General features: G+C 53.3%; 8 protein-coding genes and 1 non-coding gene across 9 annotated transcripts; 6 read left to right on the top strand and 3 right to left on the bottom strand.

The window, feature by feature from the left end:
* Positions 1-2967: 2967 nt before the first annotated feature.
* Positions 2968-5572, top strand: J3D65DRAFT_628102 (uncharacterized protein; the record flags this gene model as incomplete). The annotated part of the gene is made up of 3 exons (XM_066800604.1): positions 2968-4124; positions 4176-4337; positions 4394-5572. Coding segments are annotated over 3 exons (2346 nt in total), but the record flags the coding sequence as incomplete, so codon positions are not given.
* A 533-nt stretch (positions 5573-6105) lies between these two features.
* J3D65DRAFT_604032 (uncharacterized protein) lies at positions 6106-7378 on the bottom strand (the record flags this gene model as incomplete). The annotated part of the gene is made up of 3 exons (XM_066798248.1): positions 6106-7013; positions 7037-7274; positions 7328-7378. 3 exons carry the CDS (start codon positions 7376-7378, stop codon positions 6106-6108), a joined length of 1197 nt encoding a protein of 398 aa, XP_066654720.1.
* A 712-nt stretch (positions 7379-8090) lies between these two features.
* J3D65DRAFT_412479 (uncharacterized protein) lies at positions 8091-9730 on the bottom strand. Its single transcript, XM_066796019.1, has 2 exons — positions 9340-9730; positions 8091-9286 (listed from the first exon to the last, which is right to left on the bottom strand). Exons 1-2 carry the CDS (start codon positions 9427-9429, stop codon positions 8192-8194), a joined length of 1185 nt encoding a protein of 394 aa, XP_066654719.1. The 5' UTR covers positions 9430-9730; the 3' UTR covers positions 8091-8191.
* A 274-nt stretch (positions 9731-10004) lies between these two features.
* J3D65DRAFT_412505 (uncharacterized protein) lies at positions 10005-11330 on the bottom strand. The gene is made up of 2 exons (XM_066796020.1): positions 10968-11330; positions 10005-10907 (listed from the first exon to the last, which is right to left on the bottom strand). The coding sequence occupies exons 1-2, from the start codon at positions 11010-11012 to the stop codon at positions 10086-10088; spliced, it is 867 nt and encodes a 288-aa protein (XP_066654718.1). The 5' UTR covers positions 11013-11330; the 3' UTR covers positions 10005-10085.
* A 538-nt stretch (positions 11331-11868) lies between these two features.
* Positions 11869-12968, top strand: J3D65DRAFT_555162 (aflH/ adhA/ short chain alcohol dehydrogenase; the record flags this gene model as incomplete). The annotated part of the gene is made up of 4 exons (XM_066797215.1): positions 11869-12023; positions 12072-12149; positions 12192-12760; positions 12811-12968. 4 exons carry the CDS (start codon positions 11869-11871, stop codon positions 12966-12968), a joined length of 960 nt encoding a protein of 319 aa, XP_066654717.1.
* Positions 12969-13663: 695 nt separating this feature from the next.
* On the top strand, positions 13664-16641 carry J3D65DRAFT_554055 (DDHD domain-containing protein; the record flags this gene model as incomplete). The annotated part of the gene is made up of 4 exons (XM_066797164.1): positions 13664-14460; positions 14507-14797; positions 14897-15542; positions 15589-16641. The coding sequence occupies 4 exons, from the start codon at positions 13664-13666 to the stop codon at positions 16639-16641; spliced, it is 2787 nt and encodes a 928-aa protein (XP_066654716.1).
* A 360-nt stretch (positions 16642-17001) lies between these two features.
* On the top strand, positions 17002-19840 carry J3D65DRAFT_628088 (uncharacterized protein). The gene is made up of 2 exons (XM_066800603.1): positions 17002-18130; positions 18245-19840. The coding sequence occupies exons 1-2, from the start codon at positions 17078-17080 to the stop codon at positions 19463-19465; spliced, it is 2274 nt and encodes a 757-aa protein (XP_066654715.1). The 5' UTR covers positions 17002-17077; the 3' UTR covers positions 19466-19840.
* J3D65DRAFT_411792 (uncharacterized protein) lies at positions 19778-21328 on the top strand. The gene is made up of 2 exons (XM_066796016.1): positions 19778-20949; positions 21201-21328. The coding sequence occupies exon 1, from the start codon at positions 20090-20092 to the stop codon at positions 20843-20845; it is 756 nt and encodes a 251-aa protein (XP_066654714.1). The 5' UTR covers positions 19778-20089; the 3' UTR covers positions 20846-20949; positions 21201-21328.
* On the top strand, positions 19877-20066 carry J3D65DRAFT_t87. The gene is made up of 2 exons: positions 19877-19913; positions 20032-20066. It is a non-coding gene; the product is annotated as a tRNA-Cys (tRNA).
* Positions 21329-21340: the final 12 nt, after the last annotated feature.

Raw genomic sequence — 21340 nt, 5'->3', positions numbered from 1 at the left:
ACTGCCAGCTCCTCGGCACGCACTTTCTTCGGAAGGTTCTTGACACCATCGCCGAAACCAACCACCAAGCCTGCTCCATCTTCATTGAGGCATGGGCGACACAAAACAAAAGCAAAATCATGCAGGTAAGAGATGGAAAAAGCGTCGCTGTCTTTTCTCAGGCCGAAATTGAGGAACGCGGCCGAATGTTTCTCGTTTACGCGCTGTCAATCCTTCGCAAAAATCTCGTCTTCTGGGCCAAGAAGAAAGCCGAAGCTGATTCCGGTCAGGCCGTGGAAGCTGTTCTTAACATTGAGGTTGTTGCACTTGAAGCATCTCCGCTTCCCACTCTCTCCGAAGAAACCCCAATAGTTAAGCTTGCTTCCTCGCAGCCTCAAGCAGAAGACCACCACGAAGGCTCTATGCCTCTTGCACCCTCTCCACCTCCTGAAGACAACATCACAGACCACGATCAATCGGCAGATCACATTCGGCCTTCGCCCGAGGAGCCGCCCAAGCTCGAGACTCACGTTACTCGCTCGAATGAGTCTGGGAAGAAGCAGGAAACCGTTCAAACATCGGCCTCCTCTCCATGCGCAACGAAAGCCACTACACTTGCCCCACCAACTCCGAGGACTACTGTTTCTTCGCCTGCTACTCTGATCAACAACGACCAAAGGAACTCTCCACACAGGCATGTCAAGAGTCAAGCGTCGACGCACAAGGGCCCAGCTTTCAATCCGCGCAGAGGCACTCAGGTTCCGCTTTACCAGCCTGCGGGACCCGTCTGGATGAACATGCATGACCAAAGGAACGGCCACCCGCCTGCGGGCTTCATGTCCCCCCCACCAGCTCCCCACGCCAGCTTGGATCAAATGTTGATGGGAGGCCCGGGATTCGCGCCGATGCAGACTCAACCGATGATGCCTGGCGCCCCATTTCCCAATGGAAACCAGTGGCAGAGCGGCATGCCTATCCAGCAGCAACATCAAGCCCCTACTCGCTTCGGTCATCGCAATTCTGTCGATCCTCCGCCTATGTTCATCTCGAACACCCTCAAGGCGGACATGAGCCGCCAGACTACGCCCCAGATGCAGCACGCGTATCCAACTCAGCAGCATCCTTTCATGCAGCACCCTGGTTCCTTTGGGCCACCTTTCCCTCAGTCTTCTCCATACCCGGGAAGTGCAGCCCTCGGAAACATGACAAACATGGAGCATCAGTACGGCCCCCAAGCTGGCAACAGGCGACGCGTGTCGACTTCTCGGAACGACTACCTTCCGCCACCGCAGGTCCAGCACATCGACAGTGTCTTTCCCCCGCATCAAAATTCACATGATTTTGTTGCCCAGCCTGGTAGAGACAGACGCTCTTCTTTGGCGGGTCCTCCTGGCCGCAAGAACCGTCGAGGCTCGTTCCGCGGCGGTCACGCTGGGACCTTTCACGACCGTCATCCAAGTGACAATGGTATAGGCGCGAACAATCCTCCGGGCGGGGGTATCAACACCGAGCCATTCCCTTCTTACGTGACAAATCACAATCCTCTCACGATCTACGTGACCAACATCCCCGATTATGGTAATGATATGGAGCACGCGCACGGTCTTCGAACCCTCTTTTCCAACAGGATTGGGAAGAGTATCGAAAATGTCATGGTCAGGTTTGGAAAGACCAACAGACGATATGCCCTTCTCAGTTTCTTTCACGTCGCCGATATTCAAGAGGCGCTGAAGCTTCATTCGACCGAGTACCTGGGCATGCGCTTGCACGTCACCCAATTTCAACCCAATCTACGAGGGGCTCCTGGTAGCTTTCCCCCACACGACCCGGCCTTCTCCATGAATTCTGCGAAAATCGGCGCGGGTAACAATCAACCCCCTCGCAATCGGAATTTGAATGATCGCAGGCCTTTCAACAACGGCAAGAACCGCCCTTTCAACACAAAGTACTCCCCTCAAGATGCTAGAAGCACCATCCCTACTCTGGACTCTGGTAGCCATCTCCCGGGAATCGTTCGCCCCTCCACTGCCGAAACAAGTACTTCCTCTCGGGATGCGAAGAAGACTGCCGACGGAGGGACTGCTGAATCATCGAAGAGTGGCAGATCTACTCCGTCAACAGGCCATCAGGGATCCTCGACCAAGGCTAAGAAGAAGACCCGCCGCGAAGAAGCCGCCTCTGTCAAGTCTGAGGGCGGTGGAGAAAAGATTACAACGATCCACGAGGAGACATCCAGTGGCCGCAAAGTCAAGGAGCTCTTTCTAAACCCGAGTAATGAGCTTGTCGATGAGAGCGGCCAGGTCGTGTACAAAGTCAAGGTTGACGACAAGGGAGAGGGCAAGGCAATCGCCTCCGGCAAACCCTCTGAGACGGAAAGCTCAGAGAAGAGCCAGAAGGACAGCATCAGATCTTCTGGTTCTCACCAGCAGTCTGTCTCAATGAATGGATCCGCTTCCGCTGGTGGCAGCAAGGCATCGAAGCCAGGATATGAAGAGTCCCCTGCCTGTGGTCGAAACCGACAAAGCCCTGAGCCGGGATCCACCCAAAGCTCTGAATCCAGCTCTTTGAACGTCAAGCATTCCAATATCCCGGCATCTACCGCTAAGAAAGAGCAGGGTCATCATGAATCGGCTCCGAAGACCACTGCTGACTCTGACGCTCAAACCCCCTCATCAGTCAGTCGTGCCAGCTACGCCAAGGCGGCCGCAAATTTCCAGACTCCCGAGAAGAAGGGCTCTCAGAAAAAGTCAAAGTCTGGTGAGCAGCCAGAGAAGTCAGAGGCTAGCCCGAATACCCCGTCCACTGTGACGGGCACACCAGGGCCCACAGCCTCGCCTGAAGGTGATGAGAGCTTTGTAACTGCCCAGGAAGATGTCCCTGTCACCAAGAAAGACAAGCACGGCAGGCAGCACGCTCCCAAGAAGCGTGATGGCAAAAAGTCTCTGCAAAGCACGATTCCCAACCCAACCACCACTGTCCACGGAGATGAACACCCATCCTCGGCGTCCTCTCCAGCTACTGTCGTCGGCCCTCCTCCCACAAACAAGTCGGTAGAGACAACGCCTAAGGAGTATTCGGGTGCCGATGTGCAAAAGCCAAACGACTCTTCTGATGCCCCCAAGTCCACGGACATGATCAAATCTCAGGAAATCGCGAAGTCTGAACATGTTCAGACGTCTACCAAGATGCCAATTTCTGAAGGACCTGCCAAGCCTACTGAAGCTATCAGCTCTGGCGAGACCACCAAGTCCGAAGAGCCTGCCAAATGTGACGATGCTCACAAGCCTGCTGAGGCGCTCAACTCTGCTGGTTCTCCTGAGCACACGGAGGCCCCCAATGTCGAAAGGACGCCTCAAGCTGGCGGCACCACCAAGGACGACGTCGCTCTCAAGTCAAACGCCAGTGATTCCACCGTTGGAGAGGAGCAATTCTTTACTCCTCCACCTCAGAAGACTGAGTTCGATGTGATGCCAGAGAACCCCATGCAGGAGCGCCCGCCCAACGTCGAAGCTTCTGGCTCCAAGTCTGGTCCCAAGCAGACGAGCTCTATTCACCCTTTTGCCCGCCAGAAGGATCAGAAGAAAAAGAAGGCCAAAAAGAACAAGAAGGAGCAGCACAAAGGTCCGTTGCACGACTCTAAAACTACTAATGCGAAGGCAACGACGACTGAACCACATCAGCAGGTACTCTTTGAGCACCTGAGCTCTGAAGTTGCACCTCATCAAAACGACAATCAGAATCAGCAAATCAAGTCACATCAACCAATACTTGATTCCAGGCTGAGGGTCCCAATTCCGACTACGCAGCAAACAACGCTTGACACTCAGCTAACGCCGACGTCTTCGACAGTGTCTAGAAGCGAAAGGCGTACGCCCGTTCGATTGGGATCGACCATGTCGGATGGGCTGGATTCAACTGTGTACTCTACGACTGTGAGCGATGGTGGAAGTGAATCTGGCGATCAAGCGGAGACAATTTCGGAAAAAAACGGGGGACTGGAAACGGAGCAACAGCTCATGAATGAGGAGGATGTACAACAGTCGTCCGTAAAAGCAGAAGATACCCCGGCTGGTGAACCAGGCGACGCAGCAGCACCTCTTCGAACTGCAGGCCACGCAGCCGGGGAATCTGAAAACAGAGACGAGGTATTTTCGGATCACAAGCTTGGCATTACCGACTGCTGACGTGCTTTGCAGACCTCAAATGCAGAAAATTCCCAGGTGGCATTGGCCGACACGAAGCCGAGCGTCGTAGAAGGGTCCCAAACCTGTGCCAGTGATGCTGCAGATGTTGATTCGATCAATCTTGCTGGAAAGCAGAGCCAGACTAGCAGTAAAAGGGCCAAAGAGAGGGCCAAAGTAAGTTTGGAAGCTAAACATTCGATGTAAATTCTTGGGCTAACATCTCGCAAAAGAAGCAGAGGCAGCGAGCAGCGAAGCGAGCACAAGAAGAACAGGAGAAGGACCTTCGTTCTGGGGATGAAACACACGTGGAGTGTCGCGCTCAGCACGAAGACCCCAAACCGCTTGGCCGCGTTGCAAGCCCAAAATTCACGACGCATACTTTATCCAAAGACCAGCGGTTCCAAAGCCTGTGCAGCAATGCCATTGGGGTTTTGCAAGAGCTGGACGATACCGATCCTGCTTCGTCCAAGTACGCAGTTCCCGTGCAACTGAGCGAGCCTGATTCATCGGACGAGGCGGAGGTTCATGCGACCGCTGCCTCAAATAGCCTGACCGCTGGGATGCCATTACTTCCTTGCAAGCGCTTGAATACCAACGGCGGAGTTGGTGCAAGCGGAGACCAAGCTCATTCCTCCCTCGACCTGCGCGGTGCCCAAAGCAGTAAACTCACGACCACCTCCAACAACGATGAGGTTTCCTCTGCTGATCGTCCTCATCCAGCAACCTCGAAGTCTCAAGACAATTGCAGAGTCGTCGATGGTGTCGAAGAGCCATCAGAGTGTTTCTCGCCCTGCCAAAAGCTTCTCAAGGGCACGGGCAAACGCCGCGCGCACGGAACTAATGGGCCGGTGGAGGCGGCCAACTCGCCTGGCAAGACCTTAACCCCTTCCTTCTACGACGATTTCGAAATCGACGCTGACAAGCAGAGCCACTTCCAGTGCGACGGCCGTGTCCCTCCCGATGCCAATGGTAATGCTGCCAATGGTAATGGGGAGAAAATGGACGCTATTTCGAAGGCTATCGCGGGGCTCGCTGGTATGAGGGCCTTGCTGGACATCCAACTCCGTCTTGAGAACTTCGGCGGGTCTCCTGAAAACAACACGAGTCAGCAGGTGTCTGAAGATGGTGCGGAGGATGGTAAAGGGGTTGCAGAGGAGCAGGAAGGTGACTTGGAGGAGGTCGATAATGTGGAGGAGGTTGATAATGGTGGCGAGGGCTTGAATGCTGCTGCTGATAGCAGCATGGGAAAGGCGCCGAAGAAGAAGGACAAGAAGAGCAAGAAGGGGAAGAAGAAGGATAAGAAGAAGTGGTGAAGGGAGTTGAGTATGGAGTGTTAATGTGGGGAGAGGTTGGTGGCTGGTTGACGACTCTTTGATTCATTGCTGCTCCAGACATTGGGTAGAGGGTGCTTGAATCGATTTTGATATTTGCTTTACTCGTGTTCCTCGGGTCTTTGACAAGGTCAACTGACAAGCTTAGTCGGCGAGATTGGGCGTAGGAGATACTTCTTGCGCCTCTTGCACCTGGGGTCATGGAGCTGAGACAAGCTCCATGTGAGATGCATGATGTATCTCGTGGTTCTTCGCGGTTGGTCTAGTCCAGGTACGTAAAACTTGGCGTAGACTAGGGGCACAATCACCTCACACAGCGATAACGACAGGGAGAGCGTGTTGGTTCTTCGTTCAGAATGAGAGTTGCTTGACTTCTTAGCTGACCATCTACCCGTGTTGCGTCCTTTGTCTGCCTTTGAGTACCTACTCGAATCTCCTTATTTGCTCATGCCATGTTGCAACACCTCCAATCATGATCCCGATCGCCTTCGTACCGTTGTTCTTTTTGTTGCCCGACCGCCTGTGATGTGTTGTTCTTCTCCTGTCTTGATCTTGCCACCTGCCTGTCCGTGATTCTTGAGTCTCTTTCTTGTCTTTTGGACACGTCGACATCAAGAGAGGTGCGGTTCCCGCCCTATCAAGACTTCGATTTGATCAAGCTCAATCGGTTCACTGACTGTCAACCACCATCCAGGCCCTTCCATGTCGAATTCTTCAACCTTCCGGAGGATCGTGACGTGAACGGCACCTTCCGATTGAATGCTCCACAAATTAGTCCTTTGCGGATTCCAGCTGAGTTCACATACAGCGCCGCAAAGCTCATTCTCGCAAGTGAATTGTATGGAGGGTCCCGAGTTCGCTCTGTCCTTCATGATGGCCGTACAAAAGGTCCTGAGCCTGCGCCTGCAGAGATCAGTTTCTTGGAGGTGCGGGCAAATGACGTAGCCTCCTCTGGTGAGAGCCATGTAAACCTGCTCTCGCACGCCAAGAATTCTGCTGTGCGGTGCCCATTTCCGTTCCCATCCCGGCGAAAACTTCTGGTGGAGCTTTGTGGTGAACATGAGGCTTCCTATCTGCCGAGGCAACCGTGCTTGGAGCGACAGGGTCTTTGTGATCCGGACGTCGCAACTGCAAACTACTGAACCGTGGGGACTTCGGTAGACCTTGAAAAATATGTCCTTCCAGTCTGTGTTCCCATAAATCTTCCACACCTTTCTGTTCGGTAATTTCAAGAGCTCATAGTAGGTCATGTCATTGTGCTCGCAGATGCGAAACCTCCGTTCCCGTCTATAGCAGGCACGCACGCGAGGCGGTGCGCTCAGCTGCTCGACAGAGAACCAAATCTTGTCGTGAAAGTCGCTGCAGACTCCGCAGACTTGCATCTTTCCAGGGTATGTTCGTCCCTCCTCTTCAGCACGGATCGCGTCGTTGACGAGCCTCAAATGCAGCCGATCTTTGGCTGTAATATGGCGTACAGGATATTCGTAAGGACTTTCTTTACCAACGCCCTTTCGGACTTCTTCCGTACGTGGTTTGTAATACCACACAGTACCTCGCGGATCCGGACACATGTCACGCGCAAGGCAAGAGCACCGTCGTTGTCCAGGTAATCGTCGATTTCGTAGAGGAGCTCTGCGGGAAGCTTGTCCAACTTCGATTCAGCGGGGCTGTCAGACTGACTTTGGTCTGCATGTTTTTCGGTAACATCGTGACGAGCGCTTGATTTTAGGGGGGAGACCTTTTTGTGACGGGGGGTAGGTTCCTTTGGCGAGACAAAATTCTGTGTCTCAGGTAAGATTGGAACTGAGAACCCAGAAGAAGCACTGCACTTACTGCTCCCGGCACGCATCGAGATGGCTTTGGTGTCTTTCGTTTCCGTGGCATCGTGTCCCTTGAATGGCGAGTGAAGTCGGTGAATTTGGGCGAGCTCGATGCCTTGAGGGCTTGGAACAGTGTTCAGAAAAGCCCAGCCAAGCTCAAGATCAAACGGCCGAAGTGAGGGTGAAAGTGCACATAGACGCCGGTGCGCTCAAGGTGCAAGTCAAGCCAAGGGACGGGTTTGGATCGGTGACGCTTCAGTCGAGCAGTCTGGTGGTTTAGAGGGGAATGTTCCTGTGGACGTTCTTTGATCTGACGAGAGTGAGAGCGAGAGCGAGGTGTTGTTATTGCTTAGTGTTGGTGCTGAGTGCGGCTGGAGCTTGCTCAAATACCAAAGCTCTAGCCTAGGTGACTGCACGGAGGGATGTTCCCCCTACGCACAAGCTCAGGTGACTGCACGGAACAGGATTCCACGCACAAGCCGTCAATGTTTGCCAGGAGAAATGTAGCTAGTCCATGAGGTACCGGAAATCATGCCTCCTGTCACAGTGAAAAGGCGTCTTTTGAATGGAGAGTTTTTGAAATTGAATCTACACCATTTCCCGATCAAGCCCATCCCTTTTGTCTCTTCAACACCTACGGTGTTCCCAGATCGTTTTTTACCAGGCCTTGTTGTGATACCTCAGATCAAAGTCCCACGACAGTCACTTCTCCGTTCTTCATGCTTCCGTTCCATATTCGCCGAGGGTCCTTCCGAAAATTCCTGCCCTCGTTCCCTTAGACACCCTCATTCAGCGACCCAGTGTCAGCCTTACTGTGTACTTTCGTCGACCTCCTCCTTTCACCTTCACTGTCTCTTTTCGAGTCCTCTGGAAGGGTTCATGTCGATGGGTCGTAAAACTCCCAGTTGACGACCTCAGTATTCGCAAGCCACTCTGGTCCGTTCATGCCGGAGATTTCGATCTCCCGAGAGTATTCGAGATGGGCTTCGTAGAAGGCATCTGGGAATTCGCCACCAATCTCCCAATGCAGAGAGAACTTCGCGCGGCAATGTGGTGCACGGCATTTTCCATCTATGATGCCCTTTATGGTTGCAAGCTTTCCGTCTTCCATGGGCTGAGAGAAGGTATCCTCAGGGACAAAGTCATGAAGAGTTGCTGCGTGCATATGTTGGCATACCGCCCACTTGTCCTCTTCAAAGCACCTGAAAACACCTTCTTTGGCATCAAGCTCACCCCGCGCGTTTACCGGAAAGCAGTCGGCCTTCATCGTGACCCGAATGCTTTTGTTCTCCAGCCGATGGACTTGTGGTTGATGCGTCGATGTCGGTGGCCGAAGCTCTTGCTCAGACTTTGAGAGTGAGTGAAAGCATCCGCAGCGAAAGGATGTGCCGGGGAGAAAACGGGGATACTCGGACCATGTCCATTGGAGAGGCTCGCCGTCAGGAAGTTTCGCCAGCTGGAAGTAGTTCAGGATCCAGTGGTCACAAAAGTAGAGAACGCGCTCGTATCCCAGGCATTTTCGGTGCGCCGGCTGTTCCTGAAGCTGTTCCGCGGAGAAGCAGTCGATCGTATGGAAGGCTTTGCAGTGAGCACAAGGCTGCATAAATCCTGGATGAACTTGTCCTTCCTTTGCCGCTTGGAGTGCATCTTCTACGAGCACTCGTCCAGATTTCTCAGCCTTAACCGCATCCTTGACGAGCAGTCGCCGCAGAGCTCGTGATGATCTCGTAGTGAAGAGGAAGCTGTTCCGATTTTCCGTATACTTGAAGACTTCTTGCATACGGCGAGACGCAAGGCGGAGGGAGAGGGCACTAGTCTTGTCGAGACAGTCGTCAATTCCGAGGAGAATCTCGGCAGGCATTGTGTCGAGGCCTGGCGGCGAGGCCGTGTCGTTCTTGCCGAGCTTCATGTCTTGCTCGCCAGACTTTCGAGGTGCGGTCACTTGACGAGTAGCGTCTAAGCCCAAAGAGGTCTGTAGATCATGTTAGAAGATGAAGACGGAAGGTCGAGAAGGAGTGAGCTCACAATGCCGTGCTCTTCGCAGGCCCTCTTAGCAACCGACAGTTCACTCGTTCGTGCGCTCAGCCCATTGAGCGTAACATCTTCAGAAGCCATCTTTTTTTGTTGGCAGACGTGTGCGGCGTAGCTGAAGTGAAGGTGGTATTGCAGACCAGCGCCAAGATCCGCTGAAGTGATGAGAGGAGGCAGCGCTCAGGATTGACTGGCCAAAGTGAACAAGTCCACGAGAGAGGGTCGTAGGATTTTGGGAGCGGGTGAAACCTTCAACTTGTGGTGTTGTTTGGTGTTGGTGCGATGTGCGCCGCCTGGGCATGCCCAAATATATTTATTTCCACGTGACTGTATGCCTCTGTGTGCCTCGAAGGCGCTCCAGCGCCCAGCCACGCACAGACCAGACCGCCTGCCCATTCAGCAAGAGAGTATTCCCATGACTGAAGAAGGGCATGGCCCGGTTATTCCGATGAATATACGAATTGGGCATATTTGATTTTGCGCTGACTCCGGAAACCCCAACTCTGAGGCAGAGAAGGAACAACAGAGGGAAGTGTCTACAACAAATCTTTGTAGGTTCCTCGTGTAGTAAAATCTCATGATTCGTAGCAAGGTACAACGGGCTGGTCGTCGGCTGTAGCACGTGTGAGCCCTTTCGCGATCATGAATTCGAACTTTTGATACAGACTGAGTTGTGCTGCGCAAGGATGCTCCTACCTACTCCACCATGGAGTAGAAGCACGAGGCTCGCTGATCGCAAGCTATTCGTGACCGTCCATTGCACCAACAAGAAACCGGTGGTAGACATCGAGCTCGATGACCAAGTGTCGTGGGTAGTGAAGCCTGGAAGAGGATTTGTTCATGCGCAGTCGGTATTCCGCCTCACAATGCTGTTGTGGGCAGGTGCCATCTATGCAGTATTCGTCGTCATCAAGCACCTGCGAGGCGATGCTTTCCAAGTCCAAGTCTTTTACTCGCAGGTGTGAACAGATCTTGAGCTCGCTCTCGGCAAGCCAACCACAGATGAACTTGCTGAAGAAGTTCAAACTCCGAGGCCCATCACGCGCTCTGAGCTCCAAGACCACTCTTCCCTCGAGCGAGCAACAGCACGCAATGTAGCCGTCGACTCTCCTATCCTTGTAAATTTGAACATCGCATTCTTCATCTTTGCAGAGATCAATGTCGCCCGACCTTTTCATGAACGAAAACCAGTCCCACGATGTATGCTCGCAGGGCTGGAAGACTCGGCTTCCACCGATACAACGGCGCCTCTTCGTTTCTGGGTCCTCCTCAAATAGGTCCTTCGCATGGAAATAGACACAGCCTTCGCAGACTTGCATCAAACCAGGGTGGGTTTTGCCTTCATTCTCATCCGCGATTGCGTCTTCGACAAGTCGGATCCGCAGGTATGCCTTTGCGAAATGGTCGGTAATCTTCCTGGGATTTTCGTCAGACGTAAGTATGGCACGCAGTCGACGGCATGTCAGGCGAGCGGCGAGGGCATCGTAGTCGTCAAGGAAGTGTTCAATGGTGTAAAGGAGTTCTGCAGGAAGAAGGGCTAGGTTGGCTTGCTCGCTGTAATTCTGGTAATGATAGTCAATATGGACGCCACTGAATTGAAACACGGGTCGGGATTCACTGACCTTGGCAGCGTTGCTGCGAGACCTGCAGATTTTGCGCCGTAACATCAAGAGTGGTGGCAGTCAGAGTGACAGGTTTTCATGGATTTGGTGCAAGAGTGAAAAATGAAAGCGCGCAAAAAGACATTTTGAGGGCGCTCTTATAGTTTGACCAAAGGTGCCAAATAACAAAGAGCGTCTGGCACCATGGATACAGTCCAGCCTTAGCTTTTGCATGCGAAAGAGTTTGGGTGGGAAACCAGGATTGCTTGCCGACAGCACTTCGGAATTGCAACAGGACTTCCAAAGCTGATCTACTTCAGTTTTGCTGTTGCGAGCAGCTTGAAGTTTCCGAAGTCCAATATCTGTTGAAGTTCGCAAAGAGAAATACTATCGAGCTTCTAGAATCGTGGCGTGTTGTGGCTTCTGTCACCTGGGCTGTCATCAGGAACATCCAATACACCAAGACTCAGTGGGGCTGTGAAGCAAAGCAAAAGTAGCTTCCCAAGCACCAGAATTGGAACTGATTGTCTTTCCTACGCTGCAGTCCACCGACGCTGGTGACACTCACAGTAGCCAAAGCCCTACGCCTTTAATGGCAAGTAGGTGCAGCAGTGGCCAACTCCTTCGACCTGTGGCTTTTCCACTTGTGGGAAGTCAGCATTCTCGGCCAATGCAAGCACGATGGCTTGCAAAACACGGTCCCGGTGACACTTCTTTTGTTGGTTTTGCGTGGACGTAAGGTCGTGCAGGGCTGAGGATGGCTAAGTCAGCCACACTACTCTCCCTTTGAGCGTCGTTTGTTTCAGGGATTTGGGCTGCACAAGGGCTGACTGCGCAAAAAGATCCGTCTGACAAGGGTATAAATATTCAGAGGAAGCCTGAGCTTCGAAAAGACCTACCGCAAATTTCGAGAGAACGAGAGATGGCTCGCTCACCAATATCTATCTCACCGGCGCTCTCCATCGATGATCTCAACGAGGTGGTGACTGAAAGCTCACTGGTCGGGAAGAATGTGTTGATCACAGGTGGCGCCTCTGGAGTTGGCGCGGACCTCGCGACTACCTTTGCGGAAAGCGGGTGTGTTGAGACTGACTGACAACAAGATGAGTGCTGACTCTGGCTTAGTGCGCATGTCACCGTGGTGGACATTCAAGAGGGACGTGGTCGGGATTTTGTCTTGCAGCTTGAACAGAAAGGACTGAGGTATGAATTCAACACCCATTGGAAAGCGGGCTGATTTGTTAGTGTGCAATTCGCAAAGGCAAATGTCAACTCCTGGGAGGAACAGGTTGAAGCCTTCAAGGCTGCGGTGAAATTCCATCCTGATCGTCGGCTCGACATTGTCATCGCCTGCGCAGGCATTTTCGGCGAGCCCTTTTTCCGTCCAGACCAATCTTTCGTTTCTTCCCTGAGTCAAGATCCAGAGCCACCAACAATGAACGAATATGCAGTGAATGCTGTTGGAATCCACTACACAGCACGCCTGGCGCTGGAGTACTTCGAACTGGAGCCTGTGTCACCAGCGGCGGAACCAAAGTGTCTCATCCTCATCGGTTCAATGGTGGCATACACAGATATCCCGATGGTTTCTGCTTATACCGCTTCGAAGTATGCGGCGCGCGGTCTTTTCCGGAGTGCTCGCTCGATATTCTCTCAAAGAGGGCATCGCATAAACCACCTCGCCCCGTGGCTCCTCGCGACGCCCATGACGACAGAGTGGATGGATATGTTCGAGGAATGCAGCATGCCGATTGGCGAGGTCAGCCTTGCCCGGAAAGCTGTCATGCGACTGGCTCAAGATTCCAGTATCAACGGTAAGTATTCATCCGGAGCATTCAAGAAATGGAGTTGAGTGTCAAGCCAGGTCGTTCAATCGTCATCGGTCCTCGTCGAAATATAGACCTCTGCGATGATGTCGAAGGGAACTTCGGGGGAATAGTTGCGAAGAGGTATTTGGAGGAAGAGCTGCCTGGTTGGGAGCAGACGGAGAAGAAGCTGTTGAAGTTCATGGGCGTTTCTTGAAGCGCACGGCATTTGTCTTGATGGGGAATTTACGGTAGTGGGACGAGAAGAAGCGCAGAGACTGGCGTTCGGGGGGTGTCGTACGTCTATGATCGAAATGCTGAATCTGTTGTGGGTTTTCGGCGCCAACAATTGACGCATCAATGCGCATAAGCGGCTAAATCAGAGGAAGATGGCAACGTTAGAGCAGCAGTGGCTGGGACGGGATCGAAGCGATATTTTTAGGTTTGACGACGGCATGTGGCCATGGGGACCCGGAGGAGCATGTGATGGGTGACGCGACGCGTAGGTAGGTCGGCAGCGCAGAGAATGTGGAAATGGAGAGCAAGGAGGAGGGATGCTGGGAACGTGAAGAGTGAGACGGACGTGACTGGCTGAAGAAGAGTACGTACATGTAATGGAATGAATGCAGTTGAGCGGAGCGGGAATGCAGAGGGTGGAGGGGCTCTGCTTGGCGCCACCGAGGCCCGGGACTGCCTGGGGCACCATGTCGTCACAGCCCGGCTCACCCGCACGACCCGGTCACTCTGCCCGCACCATCAACACCGCCAAACCGCTTTCTACGTGTTTCTCTACACACCTCTCGCTGCCATGCATCCCAAATTCTCCCAAAACCATGCCGGATGACCAGCGGCCCATGATCGCGCCGCTGCACCCCACACCCGCCTCTTCCCATCCAAGGTAGCCTTTCCGCCATGTCTGCTCCAAACAAGAAGTCCCAACGGGCTTCCACTTTCGCCCGGCCTGAGAACCAATATGTCCGCGAAATCCTCCACGCTCCGGAGCCCGCTCCCCCGATCACAGCTCGCTTCTTCTACACCAGCCCGCTGGCCATCGACGACCCGTTGAGTCCCTTGCCACCGCCAGTCACCGGCTCTGGCAACCTGTCCAAAGCACCGCCACGCGCCTTCTCGGTATTCGACAACCACCAGCTCGAGACCGCATGGTTGAGCCTGCGGAAAAAGCTGTTGAAGTACAACGAGGAACAGGGCGGGGAAAAGAATGCTGTGGAGCAGTCACGGCTTAGTTCCGAGTCACAATCTGGCTCTGACGCTGGGTTCCCAGAAACGAGGCGCAGGGGCTTTACGGTTCCCGGAGCACGCGACGATGCAGGCAGAGGCGGTCAGTCGTCCCGAAGTTACGGCTCCTACGAAGACAGAAGTGGTGGCAACACCAGGGACTTTGGTAGCCAAGGAGCCCTGTCGGCGTCTCTGCGCACATTAGACCCCGCAGACCTCGAAATGCTCATAGACAAGGGGTCGACCACCGGTACACCTTTCGTCAGAGCTCCGTCCAGGAGGAACGTCCCTCGCCCGCTCAGCCATGCACACACGGATAGCTATGATTGGGATACTGCGCCGAGTAGGTCACCCAGAAGCGATCCAAGGAGGGAGAGCAAAAGCAAGCCTGTCAAGCAAAAGCCCGCTGGACCCTCTGCCAAAGTGCCCGTGGGAATCTCTCGACTCCACGAAGTTGTCATGCCGAGTCTGCAGTAAGTGCGCCCATATTTTTCTTCGCCACTTTGGCTAATTCGTTAGGATGGAACCCATATACTGGTCCCCGTTGAACGACGCAGCGCCTGTGATGCGTGGCACATGGTTCTACAAGGACACAATGCTGCCTGTGGAAACCGATATTGCAAATTTACTTGAAGCAGGCTACATCTCCCTACAGCCATGGACGGAGACATGGCGTGACGAACTAAACAGCGCCATTGAAGTCGGAGCTATCGGGGAGGTAAAAGTCGCCCATAACCTTTGGCCCGAGAAGCCAAAAAAGAAGCCGGCTGAAAGTAGACCGGGAACCTCGCGGGGTGAACTCCTATCAAGGTTAGTGATTTGTGCGATGTGCCTTGGCTTCCTGTGATGCCCCATGTATCTCCAAGTGAAAACTTGACCACTCTGGAAAACCTCTACACAATCTTTGAGTCTAATACACTGTAGCATTAGCGAAGAATCGGACAATTCACCGGAAAAAGAACGTGACGAACTAGTTGAACACGCTCGAGACATGATCGATATTTCCAATGGCTCAGAAGGTGCGGACAACAAAGCATCTGGCTCCGGATTTTTCGGCAGAGATGGCCAAAAAAGACTCTATTTGAACTCCAAAGTGATATATGCCGACGGCAAGGAGGCGTACATTCTGCGGCCTAACCTGCAACCGTCAGCGTATTACGGGCGACGTCCGCTAGCGAACTACATCCGCAAAGGTCGCAAAATTGGCATTCAGGTTGTTCGAGGCTTTGATCAAGAAATCTGGGACAGGATCTATCCACCGAAAAAAGGGGCCAAATTCGAAAAGGCCAGAGAGGGCGTATCCAGCTCCATGGGCGGTGTTCATCCTGGTCGGCGAATGAAGCTCGACTCTGCTCTCTCTCACTCGGACCGCCCAGTGGTGACTGATCTCGTTCTCGTAATCCATGGCATCGGTCAAAAGCTTTCTGAGCGCATCGAAAGCTTTCACTTCACGCATGCCATTAATGCCTTTCGCAGAGAAGTCAATGTGGAGCTAGGCAGTGATGGTGTGAGAGGAAACCTGAGGAAGGATATTGGAGGAATCATGGTGCTTCCGGTAAGTTTGCTGCACTTGGATGCGTCACCAGACTAACTCGATCTAGGTCAATTGGCGGCTCAGCCTCTCGTTCGAAGACGGAGGCTATCGCGATGATGATGTCGAGGACCCAGCTCTCAACCCGTTTAAGCTCAAGGACATTACGCCGGATACCTTGCCATCCGTACGGAATATAATAAGCGACGTCATGCTGGACATTCCCTACTACTTGTCTGTGGAGCATCACTCAAAGATGATTGCTGCTTGCATAGGAGAAGCGAACCGGATCTACCGACTGTGGTGCAAGAATAATCCAGGATTCGCGGAATGGGGACGTGTGCATATCCTGGCCCATTCTCTGGGAAGCGTCATGGCCCTGGACATTCTTAGTCACCAACCTACTCATGTCGACAAAGCCTTTGGTGATCCAAAGACTCCCGAGGAAGATCTCCCCAAGAATCAGTTCCTTTTCGACACGACCGACCTGTTCCTTTGTGGCAGTCCAGCTGGATTTTTCCTGCTGCTGAAGAAAGGAGCTCTCAGACCAAGGCACGACCGGAAGAAGCCGGGCGGTCCACATCAATTCAGCCCTGGCGTTGCTGGCGAAAAAGACACGTATGGCTGCATAGCAGTTGATAATATTTATAACGTCGTCAACCCCTACGATCCGGTGGCATATCGACTGAACGCCACCGTCGATGCCGACTACGCCGCGACCCTTAAGCCAGCTTTTGTACCTAGCGCAGCCACGTCCTGGCTGAATCTGTCGAATCCCTTCCGCAATCCTCTCGGAGGAGGAGATTCATCAGTCGTGCCATTTCGCGCTAGCATGCCACGGCTGCCGTCCAACGTGGAGCTGGAGACGCACAACTTTAGCCGCGAAGAGATTGCCGAAGAACGCGCTTATGCGCTCAACGACAACGGACAGATTGACTGGTTCCTCAAGTACGGCGGCGGCCCGCTCGAGATTCAGTATCTGACGATGCTGGGAGCGCACAGTAGCTACTGGATTTCGAGAGATTTCGTCAGAATGCTTGTGATGGAAGTAGGTCGGCCTTTTGGAAGAGAAGGCACTGTTTTGCCAATGAGAGCGGCCAAGAGGAAAGATCGGTCTTCTTGAAGCGTCCATCTCCCCTTTTGCTGTTTAGCGGTTTTTGTCCTGCGTAAGGCGCTGGAGTGGCAGTTTGAGCGTTTATGATCTTATAATTTTCCTGGTTGTCTCTTGTTTGTTACCTTAGCGCTGTCGGTTTAATGATGGTAGAGATTTGGGATGGGCACAAGATGGCAGTAGACAACGATAATTGTATCATGAATGTATTTTGAGAGACGTTATGAGTAAGAGACTGCGCCACGGAAAACGGTGGTTGAGTGTGCTGCTTGGAGCCGGGTGAGTGGCTAGTGCCCAGCCTGGCGAACCGGCGGGGCAGCTTCCGCCATGTCTTGGACTGCGGTTGCTGCCTCTGCTTACCACCTCAGGGCAACCTAACCCATCTCGCTTTTTCTCTTGTCTCTCGTGCACCCCGCTGCTGCCTTCGTCATGATCGCAGCCCAACACCATGGACCAAAGCGATTCTCTCCGGAGGAAAGAGCGCTTGTTCAACGCCATTTTCGCCATGGACCAAGACGATGAAGACGACGTCGACATTAACGAGGGCTGGAATGTTTCTTTGGGACGCACAAACTCGACCTTTAACGGTCATCATCATCAGTCACATCAATCCTTGGGAGACAACATTGCATCTTCTTCTTTGACCCGCCCTTCATCTTCTCGTAACACAACATCTCGCCAAAGCTACACCTTGTCCACTGATCTTGACCGCACCAACACCTCTGACAACAAGATTTCTTTTGCAGAAGAAATGCCTGGAGCAGAACTTCATCAGCATGAGGATACCAAAGCATCCGCTGACCCGCCTCTTACTTCGTTTGCAAAGCTACCGCGAGGCCGTGGCGCAAAGATGCGTGACGCCAAAATTAGCCTCGTGCCCGAAGATCAGCGCATCTTCAAGGACCTGGTCTTCTTCTTTTTCCCAAACAATGACGCGCATGCTGGTCGCCGCATGAGGATTACTAAGACTCTCGAATATGGCGCAACCTGGGTCGTGGAATGGTGCCCATACATCTCTCACGTCATTGTCGACAAGAACTTTCAATTTGACAAGATGAAGGACTGGCTCAAGAAACACTCCTTTCCGGAACATTTTCCCCAAGGAGCCAAAGTTGTGTCGGAAAGCTGGCCTTCTGACTGCATCATATACAAGTCTTTGACTGACGCAGATTCGCCTCAGTACCGTGTCACCGGCTATAATCCCAACCCCAAAGCTGCGGTTATCTCGGGGGAGCCATCAAGCATCCAGTCATCGCAGTCACTCCAGTTGAAGCCGTCCAAGCAGGACATGATGGCCCGCGAACCAAATACACAGTCGCAGGAGGAAGGCAGCTTAGGAAACACGAAGGACGTCATCGACGTCCGAGCGATACTCGACAGCGCTGATTTCAATAAGCAGCCCTCTGAATCATCTCAGGATTCTGACACCATTCAACATCGTCCAAAGAGCGATGATCTTCTCGATAAAATCATTGCCGAGGCGAAGAAAACGGCGCATCTCGTAGGTTCCATTGCTGGATGAGCTTCCATGTTGCGTTCAGTTGAAGTTTTGATTTGATTCCGCTCTGACCTTGGTCCTTCGTCATAAACGACAGTATACTGACTCGATCCATAGCCTCTTGACTCTGAGGATGAAGAGATATCGACTGTGCCGAGCGAGGATGAAGGCACCGATGCAGAAGACCAACCGCGCAAAAAGAGGGCCAAAAAGTACTCGTCTGCAAGCAAGCAGAAGGAGACCTGGCAGTGCATGAAGAAGAATGATGGCAAAGGCGACAGAGAAAACCCCAACGCTAGAACAATCGAAATCCTCACTGAAATGGGCCATTACTACGACCGCGTTGGAGACGAGTGGCGGTGTCGCGCATACCGCAGAGCCGTCAGTACCCTCAAGAAACAAGACCAGAAGGTTATGTCTAAAGAGGAAGCATTTGAACTCCCATTCATCGGCGAGCGGCTTGCGACTAAAATCGAAGAGATTGTCTGGACGAATCGGCTTCGCCGCTACGACGCTACTCTGGTCGACCCCATGGACGCCGCAATGCAGACTTTCATGCAGATCTACGGGGTAGGCGTCTCCCAGGCATCCAAGTGGGTGATGCGTGGCTTCAAGACTCTCAACGATCTGCGCGCCAATAACGTGCCCTTGACACCAGCACAGCAAGTCGGCATTGACCACTATCAAGACTTCAACACACGCATTCCACGGGACGAAGTCACGCAACACGCCGCGCTTGTCACGGCTGCACTCCACAGAATCGACCCAGGCTTCACCGTCACGGTTGGCGGGTCGTACCGTCGCGGCTCCGCTTCATGCGGCGACATTGACATGCTCGTCTCGCACCCTAACGCTCCGCTAGCACGCTTGCACGCCGTTGTCCTGGACGAGCTTGTTCCACAGCTCATGCACGCCGGATACCTCAAGGTAGCGTTGGCAGCGGCGTCGCGCAGCGAGACGGGATCCAAGTGGCACGGCGCGTGCGCCTTGCCTGGCAGCGCGTACATCACGACCAAGCACGCGGAGATAATCTCAGGAGAGATCGAGGAGCTCCCAGAGGGCCCGTGGCGCCGCATCGATCTGCTACTCGTCCCACACACCGAGCTAGGCGCTGCGCTGATCTACTTCACGGGCAACGACATCTTCAACCGCTCCATCCGCCTCCTGGCGAGCCGCAAGGGCATGCGCCTGAACCAGCGCGGACTCTACAAAAACGTCATGAGGGGTCGCAGCCGTGAGAAGCTGACCGAGGGAGAGTTGGTTGAGGGAGCGGATGAGAAGAAGATCTTCGAGATTCTGGGCGTGCCGTGGAGGAGGCCGGAGCATCGTATCTGTTAGATGTCGTGGAAGACTGGGAGGCTGTTCAATGGCTGACCTCTTGGAAGGCCCATGGGGGCCTTTGGATGATGAAATGGGAGCTCTTTGCGGGATCAAGGATTGCATCACGACTTGGAGGTTGGCGACCTCTAGCTTTCTTCATCCTATGCGTCTAGCGCAGATTCCAATATAACCTCCTTCGACTAGTCACACATGCTTGTCCCTGGCCATCCAAGGTCCTCACTCCGCTCTCTCAACTCGTTTATTTTCTGCCTGTGCTCTTCATACTCCACCACCTCACGGTTCACTGCGGGCAGTCACGTCAGCGCAGCGCTCCTCCTCCTCCTCCAACACACCCCACACCAAACTGGACAAATACAACCACATAAACCCCGCCGGTCCTGCAACAACAACAACAATACCACCGCTAAATCCATCGTGGTGCAGTTGGAAGCACGCCAGACCGCACACCAACCCCCCCTGGACGGACGCTCGCGGACCTGGATTTACCTGGACCCTGTGGACCTCCTACCTAGGATGGATGGATGGATGGCCGCTTTTCTTTAACCGGAGGACCGGCCTGTTACATCTGGAGACCCGAGTTCGAGTCTCGGCGATGGAAGAGGCAGAAGAAGAAGGAGCGAGATGTGTTTCTTTTTGGTTGTTGGAGAAGTGGTGGTGGTGGGTGGTGGTGGTGGTGGTGTTGGTGAGCGACGTAGGATTTTACTCTTTTGGGTGAGACGGTTGGATGGAGACATACATGTACCATGTAGCGAAGCTTCGTTCCTCTTTCTACGTACGCCATGCCTCGCCAGCAAGCAAACCGCAGGGCAGTCAGTCCCTTATAGACTCTTCATCTACCCACCAATCCTGAAACCTCAAGTCACGGCATCCAACTCTGCCGCCGCCGCACGCTCCGCCGTTCAACATCACAGAACCCATCCGCGCCTCTCATCTCGCTCTTTCCGCTGCTCATCTCTCGCGCCGCAAACGGTCTTTCTCCCGTTCAGACGCCCACAGCTCCAAACAATGTCTACTTCCGCACACCGTTTCGCTCTCGACTCAGTCCGCGCATTTCTGAGTCAGAGAAGCAACCAGCCACGCAGCCAACAGGCCAACGGCCTCGCAATAGACCTGTGTGTGTGTGTGAAAGAGAGCGTCCGTTTACCACCGCAGTCCAGCACACGAAGCCCACTGGCTGGCAGCAGCACCACCGTCATTCATACGCCCTTCGAGGAAAACGAACGTAAAGATCCCAAAGGCTTGTATGCAACAAAGCGAGCGCACGAAGAAAAAGAGCCACACGAGTTGACAGGAGGAGGGAGACGAGTAGCCCACTTTCCAAGAAAATCCATGGTCCTCGATCTCTATCTTTTTGGTTGGGGTTTGGTTGAGTTCTGATTGGTAGCAGCTATGAAGAGTGAAGGGAAAAAAGAGAGCTTGTTTGGGGGTGTGTAAAAAAAGAGATTCCGTCCAAACCAGAGTTGAGCAGCGCATGGAGAGCAGCAAGAAACCAAGGCCAAAAAAGATCCCGACGCCCGCCACTGACTGGGTGACCATCCGTCGTCGTGCAGGTGCTGTGCTGAAATGGGGTGGTGGAATTCAAAAGTGTCGTGTCGTGTGATGGAAAGGAGGAAAGGGGGAAAAGGTGTTGGTGGTGGTCAAAGCCATTGGTCATGATGATCGTGTGTGTGCGCAATAGGTGTGGTATAAACTGTAGTGTGACCCAAACAAGCAAAAAGAAGAAGGAGAAGAGGCAAAAGGAGACTCGTCAATGATGTCGCAAAAGAGACCCCCAAAAGCAAAAGTTGGTCTTGTTGATCCATCCCGATCGTCGCTCATTTCACCCCCGTCCCGTTTGCCCCTTGTGGCAATCCCTTCTTGTTGCTTTCCATA

Source organism: Phyllosticta citribraziliensis (assembly GCF_038025025.1).
Source record: "Phyllosticta citribraziliensis strain CPC 17464 chromosome Unknown J3D65scaffold_7, whole genome shotgun sequence".
Taxonomy (NCBI): domain Eukaryota; kingdom Fungi; phylum Ascomycota; class Dothideomycetes; order Botryosphaeriales; family Phyllostictaceae; genus Phyllosticta; species Phyllosticta citribraziliensis.
This window is presented reverse-complemented; position numbering and strand designations above follow the sequence as displayed.